Genomic DNA, 22,115 nt, shown 5'->3' on the forward strand with positions numbered 1-22,115 from the left:
TCTTATCTAAAGAGAGGGGTCTTTGTTGTACAACACTCCTCTAATATCTCTCATGTTTGTTTAATTGCAATACAATCTTGTTTTATCCAATTTCTGAATGTATTTATTATTTATTTACATTAAATCATTTTATTGTTTTATCTTAACGAATAGGCATTTTCCTCCATTCACCAAGATTAATTTTTCTAGTAAGCAATCCCACTTATCAGTAATCTTTTTATCCAACCTATATCTTCTACTGGTTGTATAGGTGGGAATTTTGAAACAAAGGTTCAACTAAGGTAAAAACCTATGCAATCCCATCAATTTTGAATGTTAATACATGTGCGTAGGTGACAAGAAGGTTAACGATGCGTACATATTTCCTTCAAGGATATTGAGAAGGGGGTCTCGATCAATTTTACCATTAAATGTGCCTTCCAAACGAAGAATGCTTACTCCAAAAGAAGATGAAAGCAAGGCCTCAAAGTATTAGGCAAACCTAAAAGAGTAGAAGAAAGTGATTAGGAAACCCAAGCAAGGCTATGAGTAGTAAGAAGAGTGGATAAGAAGGTAAAATTTGAAAATTATAATTTCCTTCAATGTTGAAGCTCTAGCTTAGAAATATGTGATTGACTATAGTCAAAAGAATGTTCAATTGTAAAAGAAAAAGGATGGGAAGGAGAGTTGAATATCTCCTAGATTTTTCAATTGTAGTACATTCTCCAATAATATTAATTCCTAACCCAACATCCCTTAAAACCTTCTAACACATCCCTAAAAACTTCTCAATTTTTGGTAGCAAATTTTTCATTTATACAAGAGCTTTCTTATATCTTGGAAACTGTAAAAGAGGTTGTGGTTATGCAACATTATCTAATGAGTTTTCTTTTTTGTTGAAATTAACATATTAAGTTTAAAGTTTGCCATTACTGAAAAAATGGTTTTGAAGGATATATTCAAAGTTAGGATGTTGTACACAATGCGAATACCATGATAATATACAAGTCATTCTCCACAAGAAGCTAACATATACAAAGGACAACATTAACGAGGTCATTTAGATCAACACGTGTACAATACAAAATACAGCCATAGGACAAATATAGTAAAAGAATATTAAATTTATTATCATACTGGTATATAGATGGCAATTTTGACTTAAGGAATACTAATATGTTGATTTTCTTGTATATGATAAATAAATTTAAGCCGATACAATCTTCAACTATAATGTAAATTGTATCACAAATCTAATTGTTCATATGTTGATTTGCAATCTTATATAACCAATTAAAAAGAGAATGCATTTATCTATTTCGATGCTTATCTCTTCCTCTTTGATTTATATTTATGATAATGTTAAGGGCAATATTACTAGCGGTCATGACTATTCACGATATGACTTCTAATGAATAGACACGACGATTCATAATTATTTGTCTAACAGACCTAGTCCTAATCAGATGAGACTAATCACTAAAAAAACTCCATTTAAGAGCTCTAGCCTGAATGGATTATATACTCAATATGTTGCCAATATATTGAGGGCATAAATGATGAACAATTAGAACAGTTTAAGCAATAGCTCATATTGTTGATCTCTAAGAGAAAATCTGGAACCGCAAATTTAGTAAACTTATTTGTGGTTTAGATTAGATGCAAGGATACTTCCAACGTGTTCTAATTTGGTATAGATATTACGTAAATACTTTTGATGTGATCCTTGTATCTGACTGACTGACATGATCCTTGTATCTGATAGGACACTACATATATCGACAAATATTCTAGTTGTAAAACTTAAAGAAATAGCTAAAGGGATAAAAATATAGTGTGGAAGATAAGAACAATGGAGTTGATAAGTATGTAAAGGCAAGCCCTATGTAGTAACTAAGAGCAATATGAGGCCCTTCGTGGATGTAAAAGGTATCTCTATAAGATTTTGTTAAACTTCATGAGAGTGTCTACCAACAATTGTTGGAGGCAATTCAAATCATGTAAAGTTGTCATAAGGGTTGGTCTATTATTCTTTTGCTAATGTTGTTTGGTTTCATTGTTGGAGATCATTTTGCTATCGTTTTGCATTATCTATGCAAATCTTTTATTAAATGTGTAGGGTTTCAAAGCCCCTTTAAAAACCTATTTTACTTAATTAATCAATAAAATTTTGAATTCTCTGTTTGGATGCACCAAATCGAATTTGGAATAGGAATAAAATTGGAATACATATTCCAATTTTGGCCCAAAAATGAACATTTGCAATTCCACCTAAATAGGTCTATTTTTTTTATTTTATAAAACATAAATTTTTTAGTCCGTGAATTCCACATCAAATTCTGGGTGAACCAAACAAGAATAGGACACGTAACCCCATTTTCTATTGAAGAATAAGTATTCCTATTCCTATTTTTATATTCCCGCAGCCAAACGGGCCCTAGGTGATTGGCTCCTATATATCATTTATCATTGAGTGCTTTTTACATCCCTAAATGTATAAATACAACAATACAAACTAGTCGTGATATTTATGTAGTTAATAGATAATAATTCTGGGACCAATTATTTTGTATCCAAATGTAACTATCTTCATACATGGCTATTTTATGACCACCGAATAGGATAACTATGGGTCAACATATGCAAGATTTGTTACTCACACATGTATTTGATGAAAAACAATCAATAGTTTCAAGTAGCTTACACTTCTTTCCTTCAACAATTTGTTGCATTAATTCCAATATATGGTTTAAGCGCTACCTGTTCCAAATGGTAGACTTCAATTTTACATGCTTGTACAATACAGGCTACGACTTGCATATCATGAAATTACCCCAATATTATCTTAGTTAGGGTATTCATAACCTGCCAATTAGACCTCTTCTAACCTTTAGCAGAAATTATCTTCAACATATACAGGTCTAAAGGAAACATTAGAAAAAGAATCGTCAACTTGTCAGACATGTCATCCCTTATCTTTGGAATACTGAATATATTGACGCTCCAATTGTAGTACATTTTGTCAATGATTTGGGACTTGCCTTTACAAGCTCCATCAACGCGTTGACTAATTTCTGATGAATAACTGAATAACGCATAAGGAATGTTGCATACTAGTAACAACAATATCACCAAGTAGAATGCCTATCAATAACTCTCTCCATTATCCAACTTTTACCCAAATGTCTATTCTCAGTTCTTGTGAGATTCTTCAACAATTAACAGAAGCTTGCAACGATTTGTGCTTTAAGAGGCAACCATTGGTCTAAATACTCAAAATGTTTTTCCAAATGTCTATTCTCCACCTCTTGAATGTTTGTTGCCTGTAAAGTAAAAGAACACTAGTAGAGTAGACCTGGTAGATGATGATGATGTAAGATTTCTTGCAATGTCAGGAATTTTGTAGAAAATGGAAGGCATGGAAGCCCTTCATAAAATCAATAAATACGTTTAATTTTTTATATGGCAATTTGAAGACCTACCAGCCCCATGGTCTCCACAACACAAATTGTGGTCCTATCTCTGGACATGTATCACGTGGACCTTTCTCTCACACAATTCAACGAATCAAAACCAGTATAGAAGCAAGCCCGGCAGTTTCCAAGGGGAGTTGAGCCCAAGTCTTATCTGTGTTGTGGTGATGTTCTATCTCTACCACTATGTGTATGTCCAGTCACTACTGTTCAGAAGTTAGAATTCATCAAGTCTCTTATGCAATATTTGCAGCAGTCTAGAACATATAGCAGGAGGTGTAGCTGGCCCACACATGAGATATATAACATTCCCAAGAGGTCGCATATAAACTCCGTCATCACGAAGCTTTTGAACTAGTGAAGTTGCCAACAACGAACCATACCTGAAATTAAATAGGAAACTAGTCATCTCAGTTTTTATGTATTGTATCACATGGAAATTAAGTGATAGCTAATAGAAAAAGCTATATGTCTATATCCAACTTGAATAGATGAAAATTAGGATGTCCCTGACTTGGAATACTACAATTTAAGACAATGTCCTCAGCTGGAAGCAAAACATGCCATACCCAGTATTAGATTCATCAGCCTGGAGCTCAAGGGCACAGAGAGTTCCTAATGCAATAACTCTTTTGACAGATGAATGCGCTGATAAATGTGCCACAAGTTTGCTATCCCACAACTGCCAAAACAGACAAAAGGTGAGAACCAACTAAAATGCCAAGCAAGTAATGCCAAAAAAATACATCTAGATGGATCTTATGAAAAACACCTCTATTAATCGGTTTCCGTTTACACAAATATTCTGATTCATCTCTGCGTCTTTGAACCACTGTATTGCTTTAACTGCTGCTGCACATCCAACAGCATGTCCAGAATAGGAATGCCCATGTAGAAGAGCAAAAAGCTGAAAAACAAGATTTTGACGTTACAATTTATGATTCATCTTACATGTATTCGAATATGAAGATTGTTAACCCAATCAGAAATGGATTAACTTGGTGGCAGTAAATAGTTTGACAATACAAATTATCAAAACAGAGCAATCTGTAAAAGCTTCTTACATTTGACAAGGCAAACACTTTTTGAAAATAGGCACAAAACAATATGAAGGATATCTTAACAGAAAACCTAGGCACAAAATTTTCTCTAGGGTTCATGTTAGAAAACAAGAAAATATTATTTCCTTGCCTTGAAATGTTCAGAAACAAACTCTTGATATAAGTATAATGACAGATACTTTATTGTATTGAATAAAGACTGCAATGGCATTGATATAAAATTGGTAAGGAGATGCAAAACCTCTGCCGATCAAATAAAATAGGAAATGAACAGTAGATAGAAAATATATGAACAGAAACCTCAAGTAAGATCTCTCTCTAAGGATCATGTTAATAAAATAGCAGAAACATAACTTCACTTTTGATCTATATACTATTATCTCGAGACTATGAAAAAAAAGAAAATATTTAACTCGTAGCCTTGAAATGTTGAAAAACAAAAACTTGACTAGTTTATAGGTATTATTATTAACTGGATAACTAGTATAATTGTATCAACATCTAAGTTACCAAATTCTTCCCTGAATGCTCAGGGTCCTGGAATGGTCCAGTCCAACTACGGGTATGGATGCAGTCCACTCCGGGTTTGAACAGGATCTCGCAAATACGATAGCTTTTATCTACTAAACCCGAGAAGAATTTCAGTTTATTTGGAGATTAGTGGCCAGAACCAGGAAGATTTTGACAGATTTCGACATTTAAAAAAAAATTTAAGTTTCTTTTTGGTCTATTTTGGGCAACTTACCCTCCAACCCTAAAATATGATGGTCCCAACCAATGCTAAGAGAGGGAAGGGGGGTGTGAATCAGCACATACTTTTCTACCGGTTATAACAAAAACTTTGTTCACAAACCTTGTTACCAGTCCTTTAACATGTAAAACAGTAATGAATGCAATACAATAGAACCATCAAAGATCACATAGAAAAGCATGCATCAATGACACGGATATTTTTACGTGGAAACCCGCAATGTGAGGGTGAAAACCACAGTGGGAGTAATATGCCCACTAGCCTTTCCTTGCAAGTAAAAAGGTACCCAATTAAAGGCTTACATTTGTTCCTTCTGAGAACTTGTCCTGTTAGGAAAGAATATAATCTGTTAGGATTACAACAGCCTATTAAGGCTACATCGTTGGAGGAGTTTCATCCCTTTCTAAGAGATACCTTGGTAAAGGATTTCAAAGACTTATTACAAGTTTGCCCTATTAGAGGCTTACAATAGTCGAAATGGTGAGAAAGAAAACAAAAGATTAAATCTAACAATATGGCACACCTTGCCTTGTAGATCCACAGTGATATTCCATTATGATACTTTGATCTCCTTCCTTTGTTCTGGCTTTACCCAATGAACAATCTCTTTTCACTTCCTTTTTCACGTGCTAGAGCACCGGTCTACTGTTAGCTTGTTCTTTCTATTTTCGTCTGTCTCCCACAGATCTCTGAGCTCTAACCAACAACCACAACTGTTGCAACAACTTCACAATGAAGTTTGACAGACATTAAATCCACTTGTCCAATATGGGTGTCAAAACCCTAAAATTATCCCACTCAAATCATGCATTCAAAATTTGAAGGTGACTACCTATACATAGGTGCCTATTCATGTAGGCTTGTCTATCTATTTGTAAGCCTACATCTAGACTCGTGTCCTTGCTTTTCTTTGTCGCTTCTGTTTCTTTTCTCTCTGTGCATGTCACATCGCTATCAAACTCTCTCATAGTCTTGTTACATCCGTGGTGGCTCATTTGTAACCATCTAACTTCTACACGTGTCTGCCTGTCATAGGCTTGTTTGCATCCTCTCCCTTATAGTGACCAATATGTCAATCTACCAGTGGTTGCACTATCTTGCAATGCTTTAATCTCTTGTTAACCAGTTGCCAATCAATGACAACACTTTGATGCTTACTCAATGCTTCACTCCTCATGATGCTACAACTTAGTCATCACCACTTCACCGGTCAATCATGCCATTGTGACTAGTTAACTCCAACAATCTCCCCCTTTGGCATTGATGACAAAACCTTTTTATTAGTAAACACAAAAGTTTTGTTAACAAGACTTACGTCTTTGTAAAGGTTAAGCTTTCCTGTTTCTTCACTACTGAGTGCCCTTTCTACTTGTCTATGGCCTTAGACTTTATTTGTGCTCCTTGTTTTGTATCTTTACATTCTCCTTCTGCATGAATTTGCCTCATTATATGTAGGCTTCCCCTTTCACTTTTGTTCACTTATTTTGCCTCCCCCTTTGCATTTTCTCTCTTTCTGTCTCCCCTGTTTTTTTTTTTTGTTGTGTCATATTACACTCCTCCTATGAAGAGTCTTTCCCCTTTTTGTCATTGCTTCAACTTCATTTTCTCACATTATTCTCCCCCTTTACTTTATTATATTATTCTCCCCATTTTAGTCATCAAGGACAAAGGGTATGGGGTTCAAAGGGCTTACAACTTCTCAAATATATCTTTGTAACACTCCCTTGATGTGTTTAGTTGAGTCTCCAACAAATCATTTAGATGAGTGAAAGCAAGTGTTCCACTCCTGAGCTTTGTCACTTGCTTGTCAATTGCTTCTTCTATCTCCGCTAGTGGCTTGACAATTTGGGCTTTAGCTTCTTCTACATGTTCATTGATGATCCCATCTAGTGGGGATAAGAAATATTGAAGTTCCATTAGTCAAACTGCTCGCTTTTCTTCTTCTCTCAATTGACCAAGTACATGGTTTTCTAAATCTTTGTGGTGTGCTTTGAGGCTGATCCTGTTAACTGGTTATAAGCTTGGATGGCTTCATCAAGCTCTTGTTGAGCTTTCTGTCTTCTCTTCTCTAGATCATTGGTTAAGGTGTGTGATGTGCGTGGCTTTTGGGAAACATGGGTTATATCTTTTAGTGCCTCTGATATTTCTCTTTTCAGCGATGTTTGTTCCCCTTTCTTGTCTTGAACAAGACTTATTTTCTCTTCCAAGTTTTTCATTGGAGCTTGTTGTTCCAAGACCCGTGTTATCTTTTCTATGTTTTTGTAGAGATGGTCTACGAAAAATTTGAACTGGCATCACTTAATCTTCCTTATTGTATGGGGCTTCACGTGCCAATTGCTTGAATATATCTCTAGCTTTTACTAGTGTGCTCGCCCTCTCCTCCCTCTTACTCGATCATTTCATTACCTTGTATTTCTCCATGAGCTCTGTATACTTTGATAATTCTTTATCAATGAGCTCATTGAGGCGCTTTCCCATTGCATCTACATTTTCAGAGATCTTGCATTTTCTCTGCTTCCTCTGCATCTGCATCATATAATCTCCTTCATATGCTGATGTGGATGATGAAACCGGTTCCAGGGATTCATATCTCCCTCTGCTTTTCTTCTTATTGTTAGATTCCTCTAAGTCTCTCTTTCTTTAGCCTTTTCCTTTCTTCAGCTCCTTTACACTCCTCTGTCCTTTGGACAGTGTCTTGGATGGTCTTGTCTCTATAGGAGTCTTTTCCTTCTCAAATGATGGTGAATCAACTTGCCTCTTCTCTTGCTCAATTCCTCTTACCGGTTCTTCCTCTTTTGTAGCTTGTCCCGTTGTGTCTTCTAAGATCTCCATTACAAGCACTTGTTGTTTTTGTTCCTCCTCAAGTGTGACATTAGTGACTTGATCTTTCTTTGTGGTCATCTCTCCTTCCTTTTCTTCTTCGTGTTTTTCTTCTGTGACACCAATCAAAGTTTGACCTTTCTCATTATCTATGTCCTTTGGACTTGAGTCCATCATTGTGACATTGATTATCTCGTGATAACTTTCACCTGTATGTGTGTCATCTTTTTGTTGTTCTACCACCTCTAGTGGTGCTATTGCTACTTGTCCTTGTTGAACTTCATTGCTCTCCTTGAGTTCCTTGTTCAAATCCTAACTCATTCGAGTCCTCTGCTTGGCTAGTGCAACAGGCTTTTTTGCTGACTTCTTCTTTGAACCATGTGACCCTATTGTCTTGGCTGGTGCATATATGATTTACTACATTACTTTTGACATCCTTTCCATACATGGCATATTAATGATGAATTTCTGAAGCATAGCATTGAAATATTTTTTTCCTTAACACGTCCCAATTTGGGATAGTGTAGACACTGCAGAAGTGGCAATAATATCAGGTTATAATAATCTCCCAAGAACCTCAGTTGATCCTTTCATCAGCCGAGGAAGCATATGCTTGATCTTGGTTCCTTTCAATGGTATTATTGTTCCAGCAATAACCTTACATTGCAGACATACTATTACAATTAAAGATCTCAAAAACTTTGTTGTTGGGCATCCATGCATGTTGGGTTGCTGATGAAATTGGTTTCTCTTAGCTTTTGAGTAGACACTAACTGTCCAATGTTGAGAGAAAGTTGAGAGTGTCTGTTGACTAACAAGACATGGACTGCTTACCTAATGACTCATTGAGTGCCAAATTTCTTGACTGTTAAATACTCAAGTGTCAATTGAATTTTTCCTTAATCAATGACTTGTGTATCATGTTCCCATCAATTATCCAACTTGCTGACTGTGATCATCCCCGTGTTTTTTTTATTGCAAAACTTCATCGAAAGACATGAGTGGGCTCACAGCTAGGCCTTTCCATGCACTCATCTCACAGAGAGCAATTGCAAAACAAACAGTTGCCTCAACTTCATTATCATCGGTGCTCTCAAGAGTCCAACTATGCATAGACAGGAATTTTTCAGCGAAGCATAACTCAAACTCTCGATTCATGCGGCAAGAGTCAATTAGTGGCGTACCCCAAGGATTTCTAAAGGGCAGGAAAATAGTTTGATGAATTCACACAACATATTAACCAGTATGACCCTGCCCTTACTATTGAGTCTGGATAGCCTCAAATAATATTCTTTCTCAACCTTTAAAAACCGTTGAACACTTTCTTGCATTTGCAGTTTGGCTCTTATACCATGTTAGAAAACATGGATTGATTTCTGCAAATGTAATTACACTGCCATTGTTATAGATATTTTTCAAATGCAAATCCCAATCTCTTATAAATATAAGAGGAGACATGTCTCTATGATTAATCATCATTATTAGTTAATATATATTAACAATATAAATCACAATATAACATATCTATTATCTATAATATATATGTATAATTTATTTTATATATATATATATATCTGTAGTATAAATATAATATTACATATATATGATATATTATATCAACATTGTATCTTATGATTAAATCAATCCGACTGTAGCTATAATCTTAACAACTTTCCCCAATATTTAGGGGTAACCTACGTGCATAGAGCTTCTAGAAACAAAACTATAGTGTGATGGGGCATATAAAGAGTTTTGTGTTTTAACAGAAAAAATTATTTTATTCTATCTAAAACTAATTGTGCCCAATTGTGGATCTTACCCTCTTATAATCCTTTCACATGTGAAAGCATGGAGATGGCAATGTCTGTTGTCTGACTCCCTCCAGTCAATTTACTCTTTATCAAGTCTATAGCACACCACTCTACATTCTTGATGAAGGTCTTCTTAATCCCTTGGCTACTAATCCAAATACCTCCCCAGTGCTTTTGTGTCAAATTCTCCTTGCATGCCAATTCAACTAACCATTGTTTCTTCCATAGCAATCTTTAGTGGTTTGGCCACCTACTAACCTCTACTGAGTACTCCAAATACTTTCGTTAAGTCTTTGGGTGCATATGAAATTGTTACATTTTGTTGAATGTATTTGATAATGGAATTGTGACCTTTCTTGCCATAGCCATGTACTAGGGATCTCAAAACTGATTAAAACTCCTTCAGATCAAATATGGGCATTAACACTATTATGTCTACCACTTCTTTTCTCAAGGCAGCCTTCAATGAATGTCGATCATTCATCCCTCGCTACCACTTCCTGCATTTTATTCCTCCTACACCTTCAAAAATAATACTTGCAGATATCTCTTCTATCATTCCTTTGTTCTTCTTCGTTTTTCTTGCAATGACCATTATCTCCTTTGCTATTGTCTTTGTCTTTTCTCCTGTATTTTTATCTTGCTCCCACTGAAAGTCCCTTTTAGGGTTGCAGTTTCTCTTTATGCTTTTATAAACCCAACTTACAATGGTGTCGGCCCACCTTTTTATTTTGTCTAATGTCACTCCGATTGAGCTCACATAGTACAGTCTTCATGGATTGTAGGGTCTTACCCGGACACATACAGTGTTCTACAGGCTTGTTTGTATGCGCACGTCATATGGGCTCGTCTGAACAAGTATGTCGCATAGGCTCGTTTGTGGTCTCTTTGCTTATGCTTTACATTCTTTTCTTTTGGCCTCTTGATTTGTGTTTTATAGTTCTTTCCTCCCTTATTTCTTTTGTTGCTTCCTCCAAAAGAAATCTTCTTTTGTTTGAATAATGTACCATTTTGTCTTTTTTTGTACCTATTTCACCTTCCTCCTATTCATGTTGCCTTTCCTTCCTCTCTTGTTGGGTTTTTGACCATTACTTTCGAAGCATGTTGCCATATGCAAGACCTTAAAATGTTTGATAACATTTGTTTTCACAGCAAGTTCCCAAATGTTTCAAGTCAAAAAACTTATACACAAAGGGGGTGGGTTCTACACCCTTGTAGCCTCCATCCATGTACCTTTTGCCATATTTCTGATACCAGGTAACCTTTTCTCCTTCAACTACTAGTGGCTCTTCTAGATTGGGAATTAGTCGATGTAATGCATTTGCTCTTCTTTTATATAATATCTTCTCTCAAGCTTTCTCGCTCCTCTCGACCATCCCATTGATGTAGTCATCACCCTTACAAATGAACACATCTCTTTTTTTATTACCATCTTCAGAGGGGGTCCTATAGTGGCACCATATTCTTCTAGGTGAATTTCCTCTATGTCTTCTTGGCTTAACTTTTCTTCATTTAGAGGTTCTTGTTTTGCTTTGGCTTACTCGTCAATGTCATAGGCTACAAATCCTTCCCTCTTTCCTTTATATGGTGCTTTCATTTTCTAGTAACCATTAATCCTTATCAATAATGTGAGAGGGCCAAATAATGCATTTGTGAGGTGCTCATGCATTCTTCAGACTGCCACCCCTTCTACTTTTTTCTTGACCATTTGTTCTTCTAGGTCCATGATAGGTTTATTCCAGTATGTGTCCGGTCTGTAAGGTTCTGTTGTGATTATCGGGTCTTCTTTGATTTTTGTCTTGTCTCAATGGCTGTCCTCCTTCAATAGCATACCCCAACATATTGATCTCTTCTATGTGTCTCTCCTAATAAATGTTCGACTTATACACATTTACTACTTCTTTAATTGATCTGTCATCGAGCGCTATCAACTTCATTGCCCTGTTTCTACCAATTTCCTTGATTTTGTATGGTCCCAGCCACTGCACTTTGAACTTCCCTGGCTTTATTTTGTTACAACCATTAAACTTTAAAACTAATTGCCCTTACTGAAAATTCATTTTTCAAAGATGTTTGTCATGCCAATATTTCCTCAAGCATTGTGCCACCTATGTAGCCCATTGTGTTGTCATTCACCTTTCTTCCATTTGATGAGGTTGATGAGTCGTTCTTTCAAGCTCTCTTCATCACCCCATATGTTTTCCACTACCACCCTAAGGCTTGGTATCATGAACTCAACTGGTACAACTGCTTCCTCCCCATACATCATCTAGAATGGTGTATGATCTGTAGTTGCCTTATATGAGGTTCGATAGACCCAAAGTAGTATAGGTAGCTTCTCTTCCAAGTCACCATCTTCCATTTCACAGGTATTATATAGTTCATGGATACCAAAATTTCGTTAGTGGACTTGGCCTGCCCATTGGCATGTGGGTAGTACAAGTTGCATAAGTTATGGAATATACAGAATTCTTGTGTCGTGTTCTATACCAGCTGATTTACAAAATCCACGCCTTTGTCGCTTGTGATGGAGATTGGTATCCTAAATCTAGTAACAATTTGCTCAAACAAGAACCTTGTCATACTCATTGTTGTATTGTCTAGGAGTACTCTTGCCTCGACCCATTTGGTGAGGTACTCTGTAGCATCCACAATATACTGACAATGTTGAGTTGTACTTGCCTTTAGGGGTGCCACAAGGTCTAGTCCCCACTTGTCGAATAGTTCTTGTAGTTGTGAAGGAAATAGGGGCATGAAATCCATTTCAAGTGGTTTTTTTGACCTTTGGCACATATCGCAACCTGTCACTCACTCCTTTGTGTTTGTATAGAGCGTTGGCCACCATAGTTTGATTAGAGTAACTTCCTCGTTGTGGCATCTGGTCCAATGTGTCCTCCTGCTAGTCCTTCATGCGATTCATGTAGTACACTGGGGGTCTCTTCTTCCATCACACATCTACGTAGCAAACGATCGGGCTCCATTTTATAAAGTAAGCCTTGTATGAGTTGGAATACTGTGCTCTTCGAGGCTAGCTTCTCCTCTCACTCGCTGCCATGTTTGGGGGAAATGATGTCGTGGATAGGTATCTCCCAATTTTCTCATACCAAGACGGAAGTACTGCAATCCGAAAAAGGTGGGTGTCTAGGAAATCTTCACTTACTCCCCCTGTTGGTTCCCCCAACTTTATTCTTGATAGATAATCTTCCATGACGTGACTCTTGCCCAATCACACTATAATATTGAATGTAAATTTGTGAAGTAAGAGGAGCCACCTACTCACCCTACCTTATATGATGGGTTTGTTGACAAGATACAATAGTGCATGGTGGTCTACATAAAAAGTGAATGGTGTGGCAAGGAGGTAGTGTCGGAATTTTTGGACTGAATATACCATTCCTAATGCCTCTCTTTCACTCATACTATAATTCCTTTCTATTTTTGAAAGTAGCCTACTGGCAAAATAGAATAGGTGATCTCGTCCTTCAACTCCAACTTAAGCCAAGGTTGTCCCAATAGCAAAGTTCGATGTGTCCACATGCAGGTGGAATGCCTTATTCCAATCTAGATAGACAAGGATTGGTGCTCCAACGAATCCAGCTTTTAATTCCTTCAGTACATCAATATGCTCCATTCCCCACAAAAAGGCTTCCCCCTTTCTGGTGAGCTTCTCTAGTGGTAGTGAAATCTCCACAAATCCTTTTATTAACTGCCAGTAATACCCCACATGGCCAAGGGAAGACTTCACTCCTATGACCTCTTTTGGCTCTTCCATTTCAATGATCACTTTGATTTTATTTGGGTCAAGACTCAATCCTTCCTTATACATAATATGTCCCAACAATTTGCCTTGAGGTACCATGAATCGACATTTTTTTGGATTCAATGCCAAGCGTGCCCTCTAACATCGCTCCAGGCATTCTTGCAATATTGGAAGGTGAATCTCTTTGCCCCTGAACACCAACCAATTGTCTGAAAATGCCTTGAAATTTCTTGTTGGCATCCTATCGAAGATGTGGAGTATGATCCTTTGGAATGTGGCAGGTGCGTTGCACAATCTGAAGGGCATCCTGTTATATGCTTAGACCTCATCCTCTACCACAAAGGTGGTTTTAAGTTTATCTTTCTCCGCTATACATATTTGGTTTTAGCCTAAGAACTCGTCCATGAACGAGTACATCTCATGCCTTGCCACCTCCTCTTGTATGCTACATGTAAACAAAATTGGGAAGGGGTCTTGGATTGTTACTGCATTCAAGAACCAAATATCTACATAGATTCTAATATGGTTTACTTCCTTCTTTAGTGAAATGATAATTAGAGACACCCATTTGCTAGTTTGTACATTCAAAATAATACCTTCCTCTAGCATTTTGGGAATCTCCTCTTACACTTTGGCTATGTAGTTGTTCTTGCGGTACGACCTTTTTTGCACTGGTCTGGCATCCGACATCAATGGAGTCTTGTGTATGCATAATTCTAGTGAACCTCCTATGAGATCCTTGTATGTCCTTGCAAACACATCTTTGTATTCTAAGAATATCTTGAGTGCGGCTCCCTTAAAGACTGGATCCCAATCATCCCCCACTACTATTGGTTCATGTTCCTTCTGATCACTCAAGTTAAATTTCGTCATATTGGGAACCATGTATTTTACCTCCTCGTGTTCCCGAAATCGAAGGGTCAGTGTATCATCTACCTTGGCAATCCCTTCCTCGTACTCCTCATGGTACATTTCCTCGTTTACTTCCATCTTGGCCACTTCAAGCATATTGCAACTTGGTTGAAATACCTCGTACTCCATTTGTCAATGGAACAATCTTTTTAGCGAGTTTGTCTCGTCTTTTGAGCAGCTACCAAGTCTAAGGATGGCTTCCTCATCGAGCTCCAATACTCCATTCCCACGACATCGATCGCCTTCTAATTTTGAGTCGAATACCAATTCCAAGCTTACGGTTTGGTTCCTTAAGTCAATAGTATATATTTTCCCTTCTCTTTCAATTGACAAGGTGTTCCTTTTCCAATTATGTTTCTAGCACTAACCATGCCCTACCAAGAAAGGCAGCATACCCTTTTTTCTCCAAGGAGATGACCACAAAGTCCAAAAGGAACTATTGTGTCCCCACAATCAACCCTCTGGCTCATGAGGGTGCCAAGTAATTTTATGACTTGTTGGTCTGGTCCGCTCCGAACAAGTGGAATGTGGGAGGCCATAGTGTGGGTTTTCCTTAGGGAGCACATTGACTCCCGATCCACCATCCATAATGATATTTGTAAATTTATGTCCCAAGATTTCTATTTCCACAATGGCAAGGGTCCTCCCTATTCCCCCCATGAATAGTGTTCGTTCCACTACTAGTTGTTCATTTGAGAGGGTATTTCGCTTGCCATCTTCCTTGTTTCTTGCATGGCTAGTAGTATTTTCTTATGTCCTTGAAATGGTCATTCTTAGTTGAGGCAGTACATCTAGTCAGTCGGCCACCCTTACTGGAATAGTGGCTTGCAACATCTTTTTTATTATATTATTTTCAGATGTTAATTGTGCCAGAGTACTTGATGTTTCCTTCTCATATTTTTGTTCCTTTTCCAATGTTATTAATGCTTCCTTCACTCTTTCTTTCTCAATTCCACGATTCGGGTATAGAGCCTTCTTCGCTTGCACTCTTGTTACCGCCATTATTTCTTTTGGAGGCTTTGTTACTTCTAGCATGTTCACCTCCTTCCCCATGGGACACTCGGCATCCTCATGACTTCTCGGTCCACACCATCAACATAAATTATTCCTGTCACTTTGTTGGTTCTGGCATTTATGCACAATGTGTCCCCACTCATTCCATCTTCTGCATTCTATCATTGGGTGGCCCTTTGCATCATACTAAATACAATTTTGTGGTGTGTTGGTATTGATGTTCTTGCATCCTCATCTATTATTCAGATAGCCTCCTATGGAGGCATCAGAGTTCACGTTTTTTATAAGAGTGGTGGGTGGTATAGCCTCTTCTGCAATTACAAGTACTTGCTTACTTCTTACCTTTAGGTTGTAGGGGCATCATCTAACTGTGTCTTGCAACCTAACAAATGTCACAAAACGAATTTTTTGGACAATTATTCTTGGTATGTCGTTCCTTTCGGCATTTTGTAAACCACAATTCTCTGCCTTCTTTAATTTCTTTTTCTCCTTTCATTTCCTTCATCATTTGCATCATGTCTTTATGGAGTGCCTAAATTGTCCTTGACTCTCCCTCACTTTCTTCATCACTGCTGCCATCACTTAGTATCTTTTTATTCCTTGTAGTTTTATCTTGACTATCAATGTCCATGGCTCAATCACAAGCATTCTCATATCTGGATGGAGGTAAAACCTTCATCTTCCTTCAAATGGAGTGGTTTAGCCCTTCTATGAAGGGCCTTTTCTTTAATTCATTCATTGGCTTGTTCTCCAACTTCCCAATTAGTTCTTTCAATTTCTTGTGGTAGACTCGTACACTCTCATTCTTCCCTTGGCGTGTATTAAATATTTCTGCCACCATTTCATCATCATCCCTAAAGAGTTTAAAGTTTGCCTCAAATTTTTTCTTCAAATCTGCCCTTGTTTTTTGTGTGGTCGGTGGATGCGTGTACCAATCAATTGCTATACCTCGCAACATGACTAGAAAGGCTTTTTACCAATATTCCTCATCATCTACCCCTAAGGCCTCCCAAATAGTTTAACTTGTTTTACAATGTCATGTTAGGTCTCCTTCCCCTATAAATTTTGGGAGTTTTTGTTTGTCTGGTGTACTCATCATTTTCCCTCGTATTTTTATTCTAGTGGTTGACTCCTTGGATATTCTCTTCTCCTTGCTTGGCAAGCCCACTTCTGTCAGTATTATTGGGTTGGGAGATTTATCCTTGTCTGCCACCTTCTGATGTATGGTGGAGTTGGTACTCCCTCCTGCTTGGGGTTTCTAGCTCTATCTGCCTTATGATTTCCTCATCCAAGATAGCCAATCCTCTTATTCTTTGTACTGTGCTCTCAAACCAGTCCACTACTTCTCCTTCAAGGCTTCTTTCCTCCTCAGTCCTATAGGGGTCAGGAGAGTGTGTTGTCTCTCCTGCTTCATTTCCTGAACAATTTGTATCACCTTGTTCTTTGGTGCCACTTATTGGCCACTTCCCAATGGTACTTCCTCCTAGCACCCTCCCGTTGATATTCGTTACAGATGATATAGTTTTGTTGACATTCTCGGGCAAGATTTTTCAATCTTCGTCGCCTTTCCTCTTGTTGGTGTACTAACAAAGAACGCCTTGCTGCCTCCTCACTATCCTGCACACGTGTTTCCTTCTAGCATCCCCATCTTTATTGGGAAGGAAGGACATTAACTATCGTTCCTTTTGTGGTTCCTTGTGTCTCTTCACTTGTCCACTAGGCATTCATTCTATGGTTGCTTGTGTCTCTAGGTTCCTCCTCTATGAGTCCTTTGGTAAAATTGTTGTAGTATTTGTTACCTCCTTCGTTCCCTTTGGATGGCTTCTCTTTGTTCCTCAAACTCTACCATCCTTCGTGCGGGAAGTCTTGGAAGACCCCCAAGGAGATCGTACATAGCTTTGTTCACAGTGAGTTCAGCTTGTATTGTGTCAGCGGGGAGAGCCTCTACTCTACCTCCCATCAAAAATACTCTTGTATTGCTACGTCCCAAGTGTGCACAAGATCTTGTGTCAGTTGATCCTCCCTCATACTTTCTCCTCAATGTTGCTATCAATTATAATTGTTTGTTAGTCGAAGGGTCAGCCCATTATGTTTCCATCTTGCCCTCATTCTCTCCAACCTCAGGCTCGAACTTAGGCAACGGTAATAGAAATATTTATGCCAATATGGTTTACAACCAAATGATGAACTCAATGTACTTAATCTGGTTTACCATCACATTCCTATATTTGAATAGAACACTACAAACATATGGTACAATATATCTTTATTGATTATACCATACTACCAAGAGAGCTTACATACCAATACCAATGATCACCAATATTACCATATCATTGCTATTCCTAATGAACCCTACATATAGCATTCAAGTTGGTTACAAGAACCATCCAACATGACTCTTGGTGCAAAGCTTTTCTTAACAACTACTTAATTATTCTAAAGATGTATTTACAATCTACACATACCACAAGAATATCACAAGTTTCCAGAGGTGTCTCCTATATTTGGAAGTGTAACAATTATCAAAGTAACAAAGGAAAATCATTCAATGGCTCTTATTCTCAATTAAGACTTCATTTTATGGGCCCTGCTGATAAAGGATTTAAAATGTGCAAAGGCACAGATGGGAAGGGGTTGTCTAATGCACAAATAACCTCATTTGTAAAAGAACAAGAAGCTGTTGATAAATTGATAAAATGGTCAAAAAAAGTCTTTATCAACATTCATCCTCAAAGAAAACAATGCAATTAGCCAAGAAGTTAATTGTATCCTCCAAACACCCATTCTTGCAAGTACCTATACCAAAAGTGGAAGACAAAGAAGTAGACACTATTCCCCGCAAAAGAGTTCAATTGGACAAAGCATTTAAAATGGAGGCAAGAGAGCTTGCTAATCATGCCATTGCACGATGTCTACGCCAACAGTCTTCCTTTCAATTTGTTGAGATAACCATAGTGGAAGGAAATGGTGGCAGCCATAATTAAAGCACTAGATGATTACATAAGTCTCATACATGAAAAGGTGCATGCTACTTTATTGACAAAAGAGAGGGTTTGGGTAGATAGAGTTCTTCAACCAATTAGAAATTCATGGAGAAGTTTGGATGTTTCTATTGTTTCAAATGCATGGAAAGATACGAGAAACCAGCCATTGATCAATGTGATTGTAGTGTCACCCAAAGGGGCAATGTTCTTGAAGGTAGTGGATTGTGAAGATGAGAAGAAATATTCACAATTCATTTCCAAGATTCTCATTGAGGCCATAGAGATGGTAGGTAGTAAGAATGCAGTTCAAGTGATTATAGATAATGCAAAAAATTGCAAGGTGCAGGAGATTTGGTTGAGTGTGGATATAAACATATTTATTAAAAACCATACACTATACACACCCTAAACTTGGTCATGCAACAAATTGGCACTCAAATATTTTGGGTGAAGCAAACATACCAAGAGGGAGAGGAGATACAAATGTTTGTGACAAACCATTGTAATGTCCCTTTGTTGAATAGTTGGGATAACGGAATTATGTTTTCAACACTTCCCAATAAATCTTTGAAAATATGAATTTAGTTCTCTTAACACTATTATGGATTTTTCTTATTGAGCAATTCTTATCAATACATATCGTTTATTTGACTTAATTTAAGTACTAATATGTTCATGCGATATATTTGAAGTGAATCTTTGATATATGAAAGAGATTTGATTGTTCTAATATATAATGAGCACTATATAATATATGGGCAATACCTTTGTTTTAATGTATTTATCTATTAACCTTAATCCCTCACTATTGATTGCTAATGATATTCCTTTGATGTATGCTGCCAGCACTAATTGTAAGCCACTATATAACTACTGATATTTTCTAAACTTATCAATTCATCCTGACCCTTGTTAGTATTGTTTAATATGCCATGTTTTATCTCTCTATGAATTTCCAATCAAAACTATTGTAATCTAAACCTGTTGTACTATTATAAGCGTGGAATCCAAGTGTTGACTGTTCTTTTTTAATAAGCTTCCCTCAAATCCCAAAGTACCCGCGTCGATGTTCTTTTTTCTATGACAGTATTCACAGCCCATCAATGTAGTACTTTAACCCATTCATTAAAGTATTGGTGAGTCCAATTTGAGGCGACCATCCTCTTCTTTCTTAGTTGCCATCGTCTTTTCTCTTCCGTTCCTACCTCCATTGACCGTAGACTCTAGTATTAGATTTTCAGGCCAGTCTCGATTTTCCTCTGACCAAAATTATGCATGCCATATATATATATATATATATATATATATATATATATATATATATATATATATATAACTTGATATTATCATTGTCATTCTTGCGTTCATGACTTTCTGACTTTGTTTGGTGCTTAGGGCTGGTTATTTTCAATCTCCCATATATTATCCCTAGCGATAGTTTTGCTCACTATTTATCCAATCTTGCGTGGCACTTCCAGTGGAGTCATTTTGCCCGATTGAAATGGTCTGCACTACTGCTAACATGTTCTTCTGCAAATTTATTTGTTTTGTATTCCTGTAGCAATCACTCCCTGTTCCTTACTTGACTAGCTGACATGGCCAATCCTTTGCATGATTGCATATCTAATCTCGCCATGCTTTTCCTTCCTCTTCCTTTCTGATGCCTTAGAGGATTCTTTCAAATGATTATCTCGGTGCCTGTAGCTTATCGCAGATTTCTGATACGTCCTGTCAAGTGTCAATTTTGCATATCAACGGAATTACCCTAACATATATTCTACCTTCGATCGATCAATTTACTTATATAGATTAAATGGTTCCGACATGTTACATCCTTTCATTAAACTTGGCTTGTATTAATAATTAGCCTCGTGGACGTTAAAATTTTAATTTTATCTATCTATCTATCTCCTTTTTGAATGATGAATTCGCCAACCAATACGGTTTTACCTAAACTAGCGCCTTCCTGAAATGGTTAGGTGTTTTCACGGAAAAGATATTCATAATTTCGTGCATATGTAGCTCATTCCTTTAGCCTACGCTTCATTTGAAACAATAACTTACTCTTAGTATACGTGGACCCTATAAGTTGCTTGTTACATTATTGTGGACTTCAATATCATTGTCGTCATCCTCTTTATTTTTTATTGATATTGATTTCATAAGATTATTGTGGGTCAATGAAGTATATTTGAGCATTTCATTTAATTGTTCATAATATAATATTATATATTACTATAATAATATTTTATCTAATTATAGATAACATATTGTTTATTATACTAATTCTAAGATATTATATTTGTTTGTTTATAATATTACATTATATTCTCGTCTTATGATCATAATTGATTTAATAATAAATTATATTATAATTTATTATTAGATTTATTAACTTATTTTATTATTTATTATTTAATAGCCAAAAATAGGGGACATGACAACCACCACATGTCACAATCCATATTCAGATCATTCTCCAATTTGGAGTTGCTTAAGACAAATTCAAATTGTAATCTTATAATTAGTAAATACTAAATTTCTTTTATATATTTAATTAAATTATTTGAATATTTTTTATGTCATGTTCAATATCAATTGACATATTGTTATGATTAACTTACTTAGGTGGGTGACACCCAATTCGCATCACATACTTTTGTTATGAGACGACTTGTCATGGTGCAAGAGGCACTAACCCAAATAGTTATTTCAAGCCAATGGGGTATATGGAAGGCTTCAAATTCGCAGAGGGCACAAAAGGTCAAGACATTAATCTTGGATGAAAGTTGGTGGGGCCATGTGCAATTTGTATTTGATTTCACAGACCTTATCATGACTATGCTTTGCTTCGCTGCTTCAGATCAGCCTTGTTTAGGGGATGTATTTGATGGCATGGACACAATGGTTGAGAAGGTAAAACCTAAATCAAGCACATGAGGATGACCCCACAAAATGTGAAGCCTTATGCAATCAACTTGAATCAATCATTCATCACCGTTGGGAAAAGATGACTACACCATTGCACCTCCTTGCATATGCCTCATCTCCAAGGTACTATAGCGAGAAAGTGTTTGGTATGCTTAATAGAGTAGCACCATAAACAGATAAAGAAGTTGCTAGTGGGTGCTACAAAGCTTATGCAAGACTCTTCCTAGATGATGACACTCACAAAAAACTTAGGACTAAATTTGGATTATTTGTTTCAGGAACAAAACTTAGTCCTCTTGCAATAAACAACCAATGTGACATGGGAGCTATCACATTGTGGTACCCTAAGTCACAAGGTTTGAGTTCGAGTTTGAGTTCAACGGCTATGAAGTTCAACAAGTCAAAAAAAATCGAAAACAAATTCGACATTAAATTTGCCCCATGTAATTTTCAAAAAAAACCAAGTAAATGCTATTTATTATTATATGTTCGAGTTACATGCAAGGAATTTTTCAATTCAAAATTACAAAAGAAAACATCTCATGTCCAACAATATATCCAATATATAATCAAAATAGTTTGAGATTACAAAATAGATTTGAAATCGTTACAAAAA

General features: G+C 36.8%; 1 protein-coding gene across 4 annotated transcripts in view; it reads right to left on the reverse strand.

Moving 5' to 3' along the window:
* Positions 1 to 2,685: 2,685 nt before the first annotated feature.
* Positions 2,686 to 22,115, reverse strand: part of BIO1 (adenosylmethionine-8-amino-7-oxononanoate transaminase) — a 287,024-nt gene continuing 267,594 nt past the window's right edge. For 2 of the 4 annotated variants that reach the window (XR_016364885.1, XR_016364884.1), the window contains exons 12-15: positions 4,225 to 4,359; positions 4,022 to 4,134; positions 3,462 to 3,835; positions 2,686 to 3,334 (exon numbers count right to left, since the gene is read on the reverse strand). Coding sequence is in view for 2 of the 4 variants with exons in the window: in XM_089832134.1 (XP_089688260.1) it covers positions 3,670 to 3,835; positions 4,022 to 4,134; positions 4,225 to 4,359 (414 nt within the window). In the remaining 2 variants the exon portion in view is untranslated. Of the gene's footprint in view, positions 3,836 to 4,021; positions 4,135 to 4,224; positions 4,360 to 22,115 lie in introns of all 4 variants that reach the window. The other 2 variants (XM_089832134.1, XM_089832133.1) reach the window with 1 other exon arrangement.

The sequence above is a fragment of the Cupressus sempervirens genome, chromosome 5, assembly GCF_028749045.1.
Source record: "Cupressus sempervirens isolate cs-2001-9-10 chromosome 5, ASM2874904v1, whole genome shotgun sequence".
NCBI lineage: Eukaryota > Viridiplantae > Streptophyta > Pinopsida > Cupressales > Cupressaceae > Cupressus > Cupressus sempervirens.